The sequence below is a fragment of the Siphateles boraxobius genome, unplaced genomic scaffold (genome assembly GCF_051911475.1).
Source record: "Siphateles boraxobius isolate OS27281-9 unplaced genomic scaffold, OSU_SipBor_1 94, whole genome shotgun sequence".
NCBI lineage: Eukaryota > Metazoa > Chordata > Actinopteri > Cypriniformes > Leuciscidae > Siphateles > Siphateles boraxobius.
Genome location: NW_027509224.1, coordinates 502,501 through 520,000, shown reverse-complemented (window position 1 = coordinate 520,000; position 17,500 = coordinate 502,501). Strand labels below are relative to the sequence as shown.

The 17,500-nt window shown below is 42.3% G+C and overlaps 2 protein-coding genes across 3 annotated transcripts in view; one reads left to right on the top strand and one right to left on the bottom strand.

Moving 5' to 3' along the window:
- Nucleotides 1–10,148, top strand: part of plcg1 (phospholipase C, gamma 1) — a 54,076-nt gene extending 43,928 nt beyond the window's left edge. The window contains exons 25-33 of one of the 2 annotated variants that reach the window (XM_077224924.1): nt 403–566; nt 765–861; nt 1,789–2,013; nt 2,089–2,237; nt 4,177–4,291; nt 4,405–4,566; nt 5,524–5,630; nt 5,714–5,964; nt 7,616–10,148. In XM_077224924.1, coding sequence (XP_077081039.1) covers nt 403–566; nt 765–861; nt 1,789–2,013; nt 2,089–2,237; nt 4,177–4,291; nt 4,405–4,566; nt 5,524–5,630; nt 5,714–5,964; nt 7,616–7,655 — 1,310 coding nt within the window. In that variant the 3' untranslated portion in view covers nt 7,656–10,148. The remainder of the gene's footprint in view (nt 1–402; nt 567–764; nt 862–1,788; nt 2,014–2,088; nt 2,238–4,176; nt 4,292–4,404; nt 4,567–5,523; nt 5,631–5,713; nt 5,965–7,615) is intronic. The other variant, XM_077224925.1, reaches the window with a different exon arrangement.
- Nucleotides 10,149–10,153: 5 nt separating this feature from the next.
- The window catches only part of zhx3b (zinc fingers and homeoboxes 3b), a 10,543-nt gene continuing 3,196 nt past the window's right edge, over nt 10,154–17,500 (bottom strand). The window contains exons 2-3 of the mRNA XM_077224926.1: nt 10,982–14,384; nt 10,154–10,812 (exon numbers count right to left, since the gene is read on the bottom strand). Coding sequence (XP_077081041.1) covers nt 10,802–10,812; nt 10,982–14,225 — 3,255 coding nt within the window. The 5' untranslated portion in view covers nt 14,226–14,384 and the 3' untranslated portion in view covers nt 10,154–10,801. The remainder of the gene's footprint in view (nt 10,813–10,981; nt 14,385–17,500) is intronic.

The window sequence follows — 17,500 nt, the reverse complement described above, 5'->3', positions numbered from 1 at the left end:
GTAACTTCTAGAAATCCACATCAGACAATTGACACACATTTTTCTTTAACACGTTCCTGGTCTTATTGTGAAGGGATCAACAGTGCGTGTTATTCCAAAGACAGAAAATGTATGGTCATAATCTTTGAACAAAATGAATGAACCTCTAATGAATCCTCTAAAACAAATTTCCTTTTCAGCTGACGTCACCAAAACCTATTATTTTTCATCCTCTCCCCTTCAACCTCCTGCTATATAGAGACTTTTGTGACCATAAATTCAATTGATTCACCAATGCCTGATGAATTAAATTATGCTATTCATTTCCCCTCTCGTCGAATAGCCTGTTTCGCACAGAAATATGTAGATTGCAGTAAAAGGCTGTTTCACATCTGTGTGTGTGTGTGTGTTTCTCTGCTGTAGTGGTGAAAACAGAAGGGAAGGGCATCAGACAGTTCGTCTTCTCTCTGGTCCCCGTGTCTGTGCCTCGCACCGACCCAGTGCTGGACATCGCAGCGAATTCACAGGACGAGCTGAAGGACTGGGTGGCGAAGATCCGCGAGGTCACCATGACCTCTGAAGCCAAGGTCAGCGCTTATCTCCTGCTCTCAGCTATACAGGAACTGACCGTGAACACCTGTCACTACATCTCTCCGCTATCTTACAACAAACTTGAGCTTGAAAATTGTGTGTTCAGAGCTTATCTGAAAGAGTAAAGGTGCTGCTTTTCCCACAGACAGTGTGAAAGTGTTTGATATGAGTAACGGGTGTTTGTTCTCCTTCAGATCGAGGAGGGTAAAATGATGGAGAGAAGGAAGAAGATCGCTCTAGAGCTGTCGGACCTGGTCATCTACTGCCGCCCGGTTCCCTTCGATGAAGACAGTGAGACGCCCAACACGTCACATTCAACTCATTGATGTTTTGTGGAAAAGTGATGTTCCAGCTCATGTCGTATCATGTCCAAACCAGGGTTATTATTGTTAACTAAAACAATAATAATAATAGATTGCATTGATTATCTGAAGCGCGTAACACCAGTTAAATCACCATATGACGTTTAGTTTTAGTAGTATGATTATTCAAAGCGTTTTAGATGGTTTATGCTTGTAACGTATTGATAGTGGGAGAGGCGGAACATAGCGAGCGCCAGGAGAGTGTGTGTAAGAGATCCAGCGAATGCCTGCATTAAAAAGCTTTCAGTTACATTACTGCATTAAAGGGATAGTTCACCCAAAAATGATATTTCTGTCAGTAATTACTCTCCCTCATGTTGTTGAACCCCGTAAGACCTTCGTTCATCTCCGGAACACGAATTAAGATATTTTGGATTAAATCTGAGAGCTGGATCACTCCTCCATAGGCTTCTTCAGGGATTGAAACTTGCCAGCCCTGAAAAGTTATTAAAGATATCGTTAAAATAGTCCAAGTGACTACAGTGGCTCAATCTTAAGTTTATCAAACGACGAGAATACTTTTTGTGCGCAAAAAAAACAAAAATAACGACTTTATTTCAACTATTCATTTCCTTCTCTGTGGGCCTTGAGTGAGTTCACGTAGTGTAATAACGTGAAAATAAAATATCGCAATAGTATCGTCAGTTTATTATCATGATTTGCATCGAATAGTGACATGAGTGTATCGTTACACCCCTAAAACACTAAAAAAACTAAGCCGACCGATGCTCAAACGTTACCCGACCGTCGGCTTGGTGTGTCCCGGGCTTTAGGAACATGCTTGGGAAACGCTTCTTAAATATACAAACACACGTAACTCCTCAAGATAAACCCTGGCTTCTTCTGTCTCCTTCAGAAATTGGGACTGATCGGGCCTGTTTCCGGGACATGTCCTCGTTTCCCGAGACCAAAGCGGAGAAGTACGTGAACCGCATCAAGGGGAAGAAGTTCCTGCAGTATAACCGTCTTCAGCTCTCGCGCATCTACCCGCGTGGCCAGCGCCTGGACTCCTCCAACTACGACCCGCTGCCCATGTGGCTGTGTGGCAGTCAGCTAGTGGCCCTCAACTTCCAGACCGCAGGTGCGTGCAGGGCCAGTGCGCTCAGTGCTGTCTCTGGGCGTCCCGCCGTCTAACGCTGTGATGGTCTCTCTGCAGATAAGCCCATGCATATGAATCAGGCGCTCTTCATGTTGAACGGCAGGAGCGGGTATGTGCTGCAGCCGCCCATCATGAGGGATGACATCTTTGATCCCTTTGACCGGCACTCTCTGAGAGTGGTGGAGCCGATCACGCTGAGCATTGAGGTACTAATGCATCCCTAGGACAGACTGAGGGTGTATTCACAGCTGTCTTGTTTGGGTCGATTGAGACCCAGCTGAAGAGGTGTTCTCAGTCTGGTTCCAAGCGAACTCTGCTTCTGTCCAATGAATGGATGACCTTAGCACTCGTGTGGTTTTGTTTGCCCTTTTTGCAAGTGAACCTAAAATTTGTAGTGTGAAAGTGAACCACACCAAACAAACAAAAATCCACATTGTACAGGTCCTTCTCAAAAAATTAGCATATTGTGATAGAGTTCATTATTTTCCATAATGTAATGATAAAAATTAAACTTTCATATATTTTAGATTCATTGCACACCAACTGAAATATTTCAGGTTGGCCTTCTGGACAGCAGTCAGGTCGGCAGTCTTACCCATGATTGCGGTTTTGAGTAATGAAACAGGCTGGGAGTTTTTAAAAGCCTCAGGAATCTTTTGCAGGTGTTTAGAGTTAATTAGTTGATTCAGATGATTAGGTTAATAGCTCGTTTAGAGACCCTTTTCATGATATGCTAATTTTTTGAGATAGGAATTTTGGGTTTTCATGAGCTGTATGCCAAAATCATCAGTATTAAAACAATAAAAGACCTGAAATATTTCAGTTGGTGTGCAATGAATCTGAAATATATGAAAGTTTAATTTTTATCATTACATTATGGAAAATAATGGACTTTATCACAATATGCTAATTTTTTGAGAAGGACCTGTATTTGGTCCGGACAAAAGCAACTAGCGGACTTTCCTGGTGTGAATACACCCTAAAACTAAATCTTTAGAAGTGGCCGTGCAAATGTAGCTAGGGGATTTTATTTCCATTACTTTCACACCGTGTCACCATAGAATGGCAACATGTTTAAAGCAACCAGAAGCCAAGCGCATACTTAAAGCAAAAATGTTTGGTCTTTGGACCAAGTGAACACAGGTTATCTGCCAATGCCGATAAGTTAAAAGTAGAGTTGTCAAAAAATGTGAAGATACCAGCATTTTCCTCTAGCATTTCGAGCACTGTTGAGCGGATTATTAAACACCTCTGATTGGCCATTGCGTTGACGTGCTCAACATACATGTCTGTGATTGGCCATTGTGTTCACTTGCTCAACATATGTCTCTAATGGGACATTGTGTTCACACGCTCAACAAATATGTCTCTGATTGGCCATTGTGTTCACGCGCTCAACATGTATGTCTCTGATTGGCCATTGTGTTCACGCGCTCAACATGTATGTCTCTGATTGCCAATTGTGTTCACACGCTCAACATATATGTCTCTGATTGGCCATTGTGTTCACGCGCTCAACATATATGTCTCTGATTGGCTATTGTGTTCACGCGCTCAACATGTATGTCTCTGATTGGCCATTGCGTTCACGCACTCAACATATATGTCTCTGATTGGCTATTGTGTTCACGCGCTCAACATGTATGTCTCTGATTGGCCATTGTGTTCACACGCTCAACATATATGTCTCTGATTGGCCATTGTGTTCACGCGCTCAACATATATGTCTCTGATTGGCCATTGTGTTCACGCGTTCAACATATATGTCTCTGATTGGCCATTGTGTTCACGCGCTCAACATATATGTCTCCGATTGGCCATTGTGTTCACGCGCTCAACATATATGTCTCTGATTGGCCATTGTGTTCACGCACTCAACATATATGTCTCTGATTGGCCATTGTGTTCACGCACTCAACATATATGTCTCTGATTGGCCATTGCGTTCACATGCTCAAAATATATGTCTCTGATTGGCATTTGCGTTCACGCACCAATCAGAGGTGTTTAAGAACCTGTTCGACAGTGCTCAAAATGCTAGAGGGAAATGCTGGTATCGTCACATTTTTTAAACTTTTTGGCAAATTGAAAAGTGATGAAATATGAGTTGCCAATGAAGGGAACTGAGCTTTTGTGTGTTTTAAGGTGTTGGGAGCACGCCACCTGCCCAAACATGGTCGAGGCATCGTTTGCCCTCTCATCGAGATTGAAGTTTGTGGAGCAGAATACGACAACGCCAAGCAGAGGACTGACTCTGAAGGTGAGGTGGACATGAGCAAACGGTGTAGTGTTATGTGGGGTCACCTGGGATTAAAGTTGCTTTAAGAATCTAGAGTTCATCTGTACAAAAATATTTTCCTGTCTTACTCTCAGCGGACAACGGTCTGAACCCCACCTGGCCCAGGAAATCCTTCCGGTTCACCGTCTGCAACCCTTCTTTTGCATTCCTGCGCTTCGTGGTCTATGAAATCGACATGTTCAATGACCAGAACTTTCTTGCCCAGGCAACGTTCCCAATCAACTGCCTCAAAACAGGTACGGCTCCCAAATCAATGACCAAAGGGAACTTTCCCCATGTCTAAATAAATCAGGGGTGTCCAGTCCTGCTCCCGGAGGTCCACTGTCCTGCAGAGTTTAGCACTGATCCTGATCTCGCCTGAATCAGCTAATCCAGGGCTTTAGGGTCCTCATTAGAGCTCTAGGCAGGTGTGTTGGGGTTGAAGCTGAAAGGGATAGTTCACCCTAGAATGAAAATTACCCTATGATTTACTCAGCCTCAAGCCATCCTAGGTGTATATGACATTCTTCTTTCAGACGAATACAATCGAAGTTATATTAAAAAATGTAATAATGGCCATTTCTGAAGTGTAGCGATGCACTTGTGTAAGAAAAATATCCATATTTAAAACTTTATAAAGCAAAATAACTAGCTTCCGACCAAACGAACATACGGATTCCTCTTAAGTCTAAAGCACAATTTATGCGAGTAATGCGATGAACTGCGAATGATAAATGATATTTACGCGACGCCATGACTCACTACGCTACTTCTGACGTCATGAGTTGTGTAAGTTGCGCTTTAGGTGTAGGTAGACTGCAGTTGGCCGGAAGCTAGAATTTTACTTTGTAACGTGTTAAATATGGATATTTTTCTTGCAAGAAAGCATCGCTTCGCTTCAGAAAACCTTTATTAACCCGCCAGAGCAGTGTGGAGCACTTTTATCATGGATAGATGCACTTTTATGGACTATGCCATTCACTGCCATTATAAAGCTTGGAAGAGCCAGGACATCTTTTTAATATAACTCCGATTGTGTGCGTCTGAAAGAAGAATGTCATATACACCTAGGATGGCTTGAGGGAGAGTAAATCATGATCTAATTTTCATTTTTGGGTGAACTATCCCTTTAAGTCAGGAGCAGGATTGGACACCCCTGAAATGAGTTTGTCCTGTAATGAATGTAAAAACCAATGCCCTCCTGTGGTCTGTAGGCTACCGGTCGGTGCCGCTGAAGAACAACTACAGCGAGGATCTCGAGTTGGCGTCCCTGCTGGTGCACATGGATGTCGTCAGAGGAAGGGTGGGCTATGAGATCATAGTATGTTAAGCGCACCTCAGGATCCTCATTCGGTTGGCTAAGTGAATGTGCTGTTTTGTGATGGCGATCTCTTTTACCTCCAGCATGAGAACGGGGAGATGCTGAGCCCGTTCTCGGCGGCGGGGGCGATCGGCGTGGCCCTGCAGGCGGGCCGCGAGCGCACGGGGGACACCAGCTCCGTGTCCTCCACCTCCTCCATGTCCCCTCTGCCCTCGTCTCCGGGGCAGGCCCTGGGGTATCGCGTTCGGGAGGGCTCGTTCGAGGCCCGCTACCAGTCCCCTCTGGATGACTTCAGAGTGTCCCAGGAGGCGTTGTTGGACCATGACAACAGGAGGTGTGTTCACTTTAAAGAGCCTGCTTTTGAAAAAGATGAGGAATTGTCAAATAATACAGAGCATGTAGTCGCGATGAAACGCACAGACAGGGTTCATACAAGGTGCTTTCTGAAATTTAAGTTCTGGAAAATACCCATATATATGAAAAGGTACTTAAAAAGTGCTTGAATTATTGAAAGAAAAAATATTTGAAATTAACGTTTGTATTATTCATTATTGTTTTATCAATAAATACAGAGCGTGTAGTCGCGATGAAACGCATGTTGCGACAGACAGGGTTTATACAAGGTGCTTAAAAAAGTAGTGCTTCAAAAATGCTTTCTGAAATGTAAGTCTTGGAAAACCCTTAAAAACACCCATGTATATGAAAAGGTACTTGAAAAGTGCTTGAATCATTGAAAGAAAAAAATGTGAAATTAGTGTTTAATTTTATTGATGAAACAATAATAATTAATACAGAGCGTGTAGTTGCGACAGATCTTTCTCACGTATTGTGATGTAGAGCAAAGAATAAATATAGGCTGGACTTGGTTCTACCCATCAGTTGTTGATTGGATACATCGAGAGAAGTATGTCGTTTCACAGGAAGATCGAGTTTTGACATTTTGGTCAAATGTGAGGCAAAAAAATCTGATCTTATCTTGAATAATGCGTTCATGCAAGTTTAATGACATGCATTTAACATGCAATTTTCATTTCATGCTGACTTTAAGATGATGAATAATATAGTTGTGGTAAATATTAGTTTGCAGTCCATGAGCTGGTCCACTTTGCAGCTTATTGTGGTCAAAAACGCCCACATCACAGGAACGGGCCTGTCAATTGCTATTTCTGTTTGATGTTTGATGCAGATGAATCTGAAATCAGTGTAATTAGAGTAGATAACAGAGTGGTGCTGGTCTGCAAAATCGTATTATTATTGTTTTGTTCATCATGATAATCTCCACAAATGAACAACTTTTATGAATTATGAAGCTTAAATATAATCGTCAGAAGTTAAAAGCTAAACATATGCTATAAATGAACTACACCACGGTCAGTGTCACCATCATTAAGTTTCCAACAATTCTTTAAAACATTTTCCCTGAAAGTTTGAGTTATAATAGTTTGCAAGAGTGTGACGTGTACAACAGACAAGGTTAAAGCCAAATGGGAAAACCTATGAAATGCATGAAATGTGTTCTCGGTCAGCGCCAGACATGGTGCAGGTGTGAATCAGCTGAAGGCAGTCAATCACGTGACGCTCGGTGTGAAAGGGCCTTAAAAGCAAAAAAGCTTGTGTTTACCACAGACCGTATGTCAAGGATTTAACCAAAAACCCAGAAGTGCTAAAATGCTGTGTCCTTGTTAAATGTTACATGTACTTACTATAGTAATAACAGTAAATTATGCATAATTACATGCAACTAACCCTCAACCTAATCCTACCCTAACCCTATAGTAAGTACATGTAGTTGCTTAATATTACTCAGTACTTAAATATATAATTACACTGTAACAATGACACCTTAAAATAAAGTGTAACCCAGATTTCTCAAAAACGACCAATTTTGAATTACTGGAGATGGCCTCTTCCTGTCTGAGTGGGTGGTTCATGTGGACCCAATATTCAGGTTTAATGGCTGAATTATAATTTCTTTTCCCTCGCAGGCTTCGCAGGGCTCGCGTCAGCGCCGACAACCGCGCGTAAAGGACCGGCTGAGCGCGCGACGGATGGACAGCGCAGACGCAAGGCCAGCGACGCGGTTCCCTCAGAGCTGATGATGTCAAGGACTGCCGTGAAACCCGTTTCTATGGAAATCGTCATCGCCAGCGTTTTTGGACAGATCTCCCTCTCTCTGCGACTCTCTCGAGTGGCGGAGGGGCTCGCGGGGTGAATGGAGCCTTCGCTCACGGACAGAAATGAACAAATATCTGCTTCGCTACGATCTGAATCTGCGGCGGAGGGGACGGGGTGCTCTGACTCCGGGACACAGCGTTTGGGCCAGGGGTTCAGGACTCAGTGGGGGCTGTATCATTCATCACTTTGAAACCGATTCCAGGTTAACATTTATGGAGTAATAATACTTTTCCTTACTCTGTCTCTGGCTTATATATGAATATATAAATGTGTGTGTGTGCGCGGCCCATTTTGCTGTCAGTTAGAAAAGCGCTGCAGCTGATCTGCTCTCAAAGAGCCTCTCACTCCACATTTTTAGTTTCATTTCAGATCAACTATTTGTATTATTTAAACGTCTGTTTTAAACTTTCATGATGTTATTGTATTTTTTTTCTATACGAGTATGTTTCTAACATCAGGGCTTTGCCTTTTTAATTGTTTCTTGCGCTCTTCTCTTCCCTCTTGGTGGACTTAAGTGTTGGATGTGTCCAGGGATCCACATGTTCTTGTGTTTCTTTTAGGTGGGCAGAAGGCAGATCTGATTGAAAGTCGTTGCTGTCTGAACTTAAGGAAGACATTCTTAAATATTGAACTCAAAACGGCCTTTATTTTAATTTGAAATAAAGTTATGAAGTTATCAAGTGAGCAGAGAGCAATATCACTCTACTTGTTTTATGTATTGCCAGTCTGCACTGTTGGACGTTAATTCACAAACCGCTCAGGTGGGGGTTTCAGGCTATGGGAGCTTTGGAAATGTTGTGTATTTCGTTTACAGAGCAGAACTTGGACCATCTCATTTCAGAACATTTTATCCCTCTAAAACCATTTCTGTGATTTATCATGTACTCTTCCTCCACATTTTAGCTATTGAAATGTCTTGTTCCTGAAGGCTTTTTATTGTGTTGTCTTATCAGATCAAATAGGGAGGAATTGTTGTGTATGATTTAGTACCTTTAGTCATTGTGTCTGTATAAAGAAAGCCAAAGGTAGACTGTGCAGGTGGTGTGTACAAGAAATTGGGACCAAATAAGTGTGCACACCTCAGCACACTGGGTTAGTAGAACTCAATGATCTTTGGGATATAAATGTTTTTTGTTTTTCCCCCCTACTGTGGATAAGAGTAAGGGCATTTTTGATCATTCCCTCTTTTGATGTATACTTTGTGCCAAGCAGTTATTTAGTTTTGCATTATGCCATAGTATTGCCCTAACGCAGCTTGTCATTTATTAATAAACAGGCTAAGACTGCTAAACCTCAGTATTTACAGTTGATGTACAGTAAAAACAAGGCCATATTTATTGTAGCTCTGATAACAGTTTCATGCAGTTCACTTGTTTAGCCAGTAGAGGTTGAGATGTTACTGATCGGCACACATACACACGCCATGTGGAATCATTACAGAAGCCATTGTGATGCTGTGTTGCATTATTTTTCCCATGACTGATGCTTTACCTGGCTCTCCATTTGACCATGGGATCCAAGTGTGTTTTTATGGAGCAAGGTGACTATACAGAGGTTACTTGTGCTTTGCAGCCCCCTTTTTAAGATTTTTATTTCATTTTTTTGTCTTGTGGCTGTAAAGTTATGGCACTTTTATCACAATATTTATTTGGTTCTGTGCATCAAAAGTCTGAAAGATGCTCAAGAAGTTTACTCCCAAAGTTATATGTATGTTCCCCTGTATGGGCATTTGCAGAAATGTTGATTACATTGAATATTGGAGAAGAGGGGAATTTTAACTTGAAGGGATGTGTAACTGGCTGGAGTCTTTGGATGCATGCATAAATTCTGCCATTCCCCTTTTTTCCCTAATCTGTATCTGTGATTAGTGTATGGCCATTCTTCAATCTAGAAAAATTACAGAAAGACACAGGGACATAATCACATCCTGGGCTTTGAAGAAAAGACAAGGCCAAACCCCTTCAGAGGGAAATCACTTAAGTTCACCTGCATTTATTCCTAATTTGCCAACATTCCCTCAATTAGTTTTTAGTGTTAAGTCCCTTTACTTTTCTTCTGTAGCCCTTCTCCAGGCTGTAAATTTAGTTTCTACTAATTCCTTGCATCATCTTTCATGTGCCTTGGTGTATGTATACATATATACATCAACAAAAGCTCCCCTGTTGGACATGCATGCCTTTTTCTATGCTTTCTTGCTTCAGTGTTTTGTTACCAATGTTTTTAGTTACAAACCAAGCCTTTTCTGTAATGTGCCTATGCTATATTGGAGGAAATATACATTTTAATTTTGCTTTTCATATGAAACATAATCAAGCCTGAGAATAAAGTACTTATTCAATGAAATGTGATTTCTTTTGCCTGAAAATCCATGACCATTTTTTATTAAATTTATTCTGCAAATAATATTTGTAAAAATCATACAAGCCTAAGCGTTCACACTGGTGAATCTGATATGAATTTACAGATTTTTTACTTTCAATGACATTTCAGGGGGGGACAGTGCTGTGGTATTGATGCTCACCTACAGCACACAACTTAAGCTCTCTGAGGTGCAATTATGTCAGTCATATTTAAGAATTACAAAAGGGCTCAATGAGAGCTGTGCAGTTTACGCTTCGTACACCACCATTACCATTAAAATGGCAAGTCCTCTCCAGAAGACGTAGAAGGAAAGAAATACCCATCCAAGAAAACACTTGGGTGTCTCACTTCACAAAGCCGAGGTCCGTAATAGAAAAAGCAGCTGGTGAAGGGGTGTATCCTGACCTTAAATAATCCACACCACGTCTTGAACAGTGGGACAGCTAGTAATTCTTGGGTGAAAAAGTTCATTATAGAAGAAAGTTGTTGTTTTATGTCGTAGAGGTGTCCCCCAGTGCTCCTGTTAAAGTTTCATCTGACATTTAAAAAAAAAAAGCCTTCAATTAAAGGTCACATGTGCTGTAATCCCATAGGCTGATAGCTCTTTACATCCATTCATGCATCCACTCTCCTCTTCAGTCAGACTCTGCAATAAACAATAGAGTTAGAGAGAGTTTAAACAAGTATTAAACTCAAGAATGACTTTATCCAGGACAATCTGAGGGCCAATACATTTTTATCACTACAATTCACCCATCCTCAAATAGACTACAATGTAATTATTTTAATGGCTAAGTTGACAGAAAATGAATCACCTTGTGTAGTATTTGTTGAGCTTTCAATAGTTGACTTTGTGGTTTGATCCTTCGAGATCGGCCTGCTCCCTGACTCCTCCACCTTTACGTCTTCATGGTCTGGATTCGGTGACGTTACAGCAGCCTCTGTTGGGGTTGCAGATGGTGACCCAGTTATGACACTTCCTGTGTTGTCAGACTTCCTTTCCTCCAATAAAAGTGGTGTCTTATTCACAAACCACCGCCGGATCGACTCTTCACCTAGCCCACTTGACTTGGCAATCTCCTCCAACTTAGTCTCATCTAATTTACCATGTGTTTGGAAGTGCTCCTTTAGAACACTAATGTTAGCTTTCTGAAAGTCTTCCTCATCTACCATGGTCTGGTAACTCTCAAGCCACTTGAGCTGACCGTTCTTCAGGACATAGCGGCAATCTCCAAACCAACGTACCACCTCTGGTCGTGGTAGACCCGTTTTAGCTATCAGTTCATTGTACTGGGGACTACTGGGCCAGTGGGTGCGTGCAAAGACTTGCTTCAGCAGGTGGAGCTGTTCAGGTGTTTTCTTCCCTCGGTATGGGGAAGCCTGAGAAACAGTTGTCTGAGAGCTAGATTGTGGCATCTTGTTAGCTTCAATCAGTTGACTTCCCTCAGGCTCACCTTTTCCATTAGATTCAGTAACTTTCAACATTTTGAGATTGATCTTGATAGGGTTAACTTTAGGCTCAGAGCCAGTCTCATCCCTCTGTTTCCCCTCTTTGACTTCTTGTGTTTCTATAGAGGAATCTTCAGCTTCATGCATCTCCTCATTGCTAGTTTTTTCCTTTTGTGTTCCATCCACCTCTTCCTCTCCCGCATCATCATCTTCCTTTTCCGCCTTCTCAGCTTCCTCTTTCTTCTTCTCTGCTGCTACTCTCCTTCGCCGCTCAGCAAACCAACCATGGATCTCACGGCGAGTCATCTTCGTTTCTGCTCTTAACCGGTCAACTTCTTCACTAGATGGATCTGGGTCCTGTGCAAAACTGGCTTCCAAAGCACGAACCTGGTGAGGCTCTCGCTCTTTGTACCGTATAGCGGTGAAATCTGGCGATGGGGGTCGTGGAGGACGCCGTGAGGGAGTTGGTGGTGATGGTGTCTGTGAGGGGCTGAGAGGGGACTGCTGGGGAGTTTTGGGCCTCTCTGGGGGTGTACTGTTTTCTGACAAGTCTACAGCAGCAAGTGTATCGAGTTGGGAAATGCCTCCAGTAGCTGTAACAGTTTGACCACCGCCACTTGACCTTGAACCCTTCAGATTTCTGAAGTGATAGCGACGGTCACTGAACCATTTCCGTACTTCACGCACAGACAGACCAGTCAGGCTTATTAGTCTGTCTACTTCCTCTTGATTAGGAAATTGGCTAACAAGGAAGCTCTCCTTTAGGGCTGCCAGCTGTCCCTGGGACTTTTTGGTTTTGTTAAAACTGGGATCCAGGAAGTTAGAGGAGGAGAACATACGAGAGTTCATAGAGATAGGACATGGGGAGTCTGATTTACTTGGTACTGTGCTATCGGTTGTAGTTGTAGATCCCAAGGTAGTGGTTGGAGTCGTACTGGCAGATGAATTATTGCTCTTGCTGTTAATGTTGCTTTTAGCCTCAGAATTGCTTTTACCCTCACTTTTCACAATATTACCATTGCTTTGAACGCAAGTGCCATTAGTACCTGCTGTATTGACCTTAACGTTGCTGTTGCTATTTGACTTTGCAGTGCTACTGCCACCAACACTGATTACACTAGCCTGGCTACATAAGCTGCTGGTACTACTAATACTGCTTGAACTGCTGCTAACACTAGCACTGCTGCTACTACTGCAATTTCCACTACTACTGCTACCAACAGTGCCTAAAACCATGCTGATTCCTTTATCAGCCACCAGGGCTGCAGCGGGCCTAGCCTGCATCATAGGCTTCGCAGCAGCCTGATGTTTGGGTGTGACCGCTAGTGCAACAGGGGCTCTGCTGACCTGAATTCCATTAGCCATCATCGGTTGGGTGACAATCACCCCTCCTTGCCCAACCAGGCTACCTTGTAAGATGTGAGGGATGGCAGTTGTGCCCAGAACTGTGATAGTTGGCTGAGTAGCAGTGTGTTGGGTCTGACGTTGCTGCTGGCCATTGGAAGGCGCTGCCTGTATGATTGTATTGAACATTTTTCTGCGGGCATCTTCTATTTCCTCAGGAGACCAGCTGATTCCTTGTTTTAGCCTCTGTGCTGTGAACCAGATCTTGATCTGCTCCTCAGGATACCTGGTGACTACAGTAAGGTAGCAAAGCTCAGCCTTGGTTGGATAAGGGAACTTGCTAAATGATGTCTTTAAGAAACTGCTATTGTCCATGGATGCATTATAGGTAGGAATGCTGCTGAGAGGGATCATCACTTTTGGAAGATTCTTAGTACTTGATGATGAAGAGGAGTGGGATGAGGAGACTGAAGCAGTGTGTTGGATGAGACTTGTGTTCTGCACAACAGACACAACTTGTGTAACAGCCGTCTTCAGCATGGGTAAAGCCCCAGAGCCATTAACAATCTGTATGGCTGATGGCAGAGAAACTTTGCTGGCTGTTCCACTGTGAACAATAGTGGGCACATGGGTCACTGTAACTGCAGGAGAGTCGTTTTTGCCCACCGCTTTAGTAATAGAGGGCGGAGGGTCATCAGAGGCAGGGTGAGAAACAACAATCCTTTTGAGTTCTGATTTACCCTTCAGCATTTTCATGATTGGTGTCTTGGTAATGGATATCTCAGTCTCTTTAGAGCTTGTGCTTTCACATGGTTCCATGCAAAGACTCTGCTCTACAATAATCCTGGTGTCCTTCTTTTTGAGCTGAAGTGTGGTGTTTATCGTACTGGGATGGACACGGGCATTGTGCAGAGCTAAGCCCTCAAATTTTGCAGCACTTATCCCGCAATCCACACAAAGAAAACGGGGGTCAATGCGAAAATCTGGGTGCCCGCTGTAGACATGATCAAGGAAAAGATTTAGGTCCTGGGTCTCAAAGTTACATGGCATACAAGTGTAAATGCCGCCATCTTTAAGGATATCACCTGCTTCTTGCCCAGAGGACTCACCCAAACTTTCACTGCCTTTTGCGCTTGCTTCCTCTTTGAAGGAAAAGCCAATGTACTTGGTTGGAGGGGACAGTCTGTCCCTTTTAAAGTCATCCTGCAGATTCATGGTTTTTATAGGAATCATGCATGGAACGGTGGACTTCCTCTTGCTAGCCATGGTTCTGTCTAATTAGTCTCCAGTGAGAAATCTGATTCCTTATGGTTATCTGCTCTTATAGAACATCCACTGATAACTTGGTGATGGACATGATCATCAGTCCATTATAAGTATTCTGTGTCCTAATTGGCAATGTGTAACAGGCATCCGAACATCAATCTGTAAAGACAAAAAACAATAGCATTTAAGAACCAGATTTCAAGATTAATTTAGTTATTATACAAATAAAAACTGCATATTGACCAATGTTTAAATCTTTTTCTCACTTAAAGAGAAGAGCTGCTTTTATGTCAGTCTCTGATGACTGAGTCTCTTTCAAAGAACCTTTTACAGCCTTTCTGTTTACGGAGACTTCTCACACCAATCACACCCCATTCCCACTCTGAAAAGTTTTTCTCTTTTGTAGTCTAAGTGAAGGGCATACTATCAATCAAACCTGATTGATCTGATCACACAAAAATGTCGGAAAAACATTCATTTCAATATGTATGAACATCCAGTGTATTTAATACCAAGTAAAAAAAAACACTGCAGTTCATTTCTTCTTCTAATGGCTTGTTAGCAACTGCTAGAAATACAGGCCACTTCTCTCAATTTCACTAATCTTTGACTGTAGCAAGCAAGCAAACAGGGCAGCTTTCTTTTTTCAGCTTTCAAACTGTCTTTTCAAAACATGTTTCCAATTAGAGAATACTGTAGAGCTATCTATGACCAAGCTGAAAGTCTTCTGGGAGTACTACAACTTTACCCAATTTTACCACATGAAAAGGTTTAGTCCAGGAATCCTCAAATAGTGGTCCAGTTCCGGACCCTGGCTTGGATCCAACCACGAGACAATGACAACGGTAGCACCATTTTACTGTTTCTACATTTTAAAGTGAGCAGCACATAAAAACAACAGAGCAGTTCACACCACAAGCGCTCAGGGTCGTTTATGGTAATGATCTTTCGCCGCTACGTCTAGAGCCAAACGTGCTTCATTCCAGCCCTTTCTGCTCCGTGTGCGTTGCTTCTCTCTCCCGCTAAAGCGCCACATTAAGAGCTGAAGATGACGCAGTTATTTTAACAACAGTAGCAAAACAAAGTGAACAGCAAAATGGATACTTTTGCTAAAATACTGATGAAAACGAGAACGCAGCGCAAACAATTATTTTGATCTGTCATACATATATGACTCCAGCCGTTACACTAAACCAGGTTTATGACAAGACATTTTTTCATCTACATTTAGCATCATGAATCAGCATGTTAAAAGCATTTCATAATAAACAATGTCATAATTGGGAAAATTATTTGTATAGGAACGACAACTTTTTGCAATTACTTGTTAACTTTTTTTAGATAATTAAAGTTTTGATTATTATGTACATTGTTTTGTTTGGTTTTAGTAGATAATTGTTTTAAGCAAAATATAAAAAAGGTCCAGTCTTCAATGGTTCAAGAGGAAAACCCTGAACACCCATTCAGTATCTTTCTGTGACATGGCCTTCAGCTGTTAAATGTAAAAATAATAATAGCCTGATAAAACATCTGATCTTACCTTTCACATCCAGTTGGGCTCAACTGACAATGTTGTTTTAGTTTGTTTGTTTTTTTCTGAAAAATTCAGACACTACATATATAGAAACTGTTTTGACCGTTGTTGTTCTTTTTAAGGTAAAATAGAGCCTCTTGTAACTTGATTGAATACCTCTAGTTTTGTCTGTCAACATGGTCTAGTTTGCCCCTGCTGGCAGATGCAGTAACTACACTATCAGGACCCAAAACCTATCAATCTCCATTGATGGCCATTCAACAGCAATCTGTATTCTGACTATATAAACTTAAAACAAGCAACATAAAAATCACTATGATTTTGTTTTAATTTAGAAGATGTTTTTCCAGGGCCCAACTTGGAACTCTTAAAGATGCAAAATAGACTTTTTTACAATTTTTTTTCTCTCTGCCAACTATCTTAAGGTGGCCTGCCATCGCCATGATATACTTCTCCTGCAGCTTCAGAGAGATCAGTCTTATGGCACTCATGGCTCAGGTGATCGCCTCAACAACTTCTGAGGCTAAATCACGTACTTCTAGGCGATCGTGTGTTTGTCGGAGAGTAAGTGGGGGTTCATCCTCGCATCTCCTTTTTTTCCCAGATGTAAATGCCCTTCATTGTGGCTTGCACTGTTGCCATTGAGTGTTGCATGAGGGGCACGGCCCTGCCAACGCTGCTGGGTCAAATAACCAACACAAAGGGTTGTGTGGTGGGCGGGCCAGACATCCATCATGAGGCTCAGACCCTGAGGACGAGAAGACGTGTGGGGGCAGGGCGAGGAAGTTTGGGCCGAGGTGCGAGCGTGTGTGTGTGTGTGTACACACATGTGTTGGGGAGTTGGGGAGGGGCCATTGTCCCAGGAAGCAGTGAGGTGTTTCAGCAAGGAATTTTTTTTTTTGCCTTGATACCAATTCCCCATCCCTACCCCCATCACACACACCCTCATCCAACAATCACAGAGCCGTCACCCCCCTCTCCTCCTCCTCTTCTCTGGCTCACTCCAAACACTGGAATGTTCCACCATGAGCTATTTAGCGAGTGGTCAACCTGGGAGTCGAGCGCCTCTCGAATGAGCTGCGGATTCATGAACAAGCACTATAACATGCAACCCACGTCTACAACACAAATGGATTGTCTGTCAGGTTTTTTTCCCCCAAAAATAAGCTTGCACTTCAACCCGACAATGCAAGAAAATGTTCAATGTTGAGTGGGACATTTTTAGAGTTAATAAATTTGTTACTGAAAAAAACCCACATTGATCTGACATGCTAATAAAATGCTGTAGCATTAGTTTAAGGGTCTCATAAACAGCCATTATGTTAATGACAGTAAGTCAAGGGGCAACCAGTCTAACTTTTCGGTATCAGATTAGGCCAATTTACGTTTTTAAAAAGTTATAAACGGTCTTAAAGAAAACATTTTTTCTGTCTATCTTGTAAGACTAGTCTTAGCGGTTTATGCAACGCAGCCCTAGATCTAACTCAAAAGCTCATGGACTTGTTTGGCAATACTTAATGTAACATGCCTGTCTGCAAAAGTGCTGCTGGTCTTCTTTACCCTTAAACAAACAATCTGTTGACACTAAAAGGTATGAATAAATACTATATTAAATGGTTTGAGGCCTATACATAGAGAAAACTCTCGTCCTCCTGACAGAATATCTTTGTCTCTCTGTCTGGAGGACACGTAAATAAACATCACATGTCCTGTGTTACACAATAGCACCTAAACTGACCAA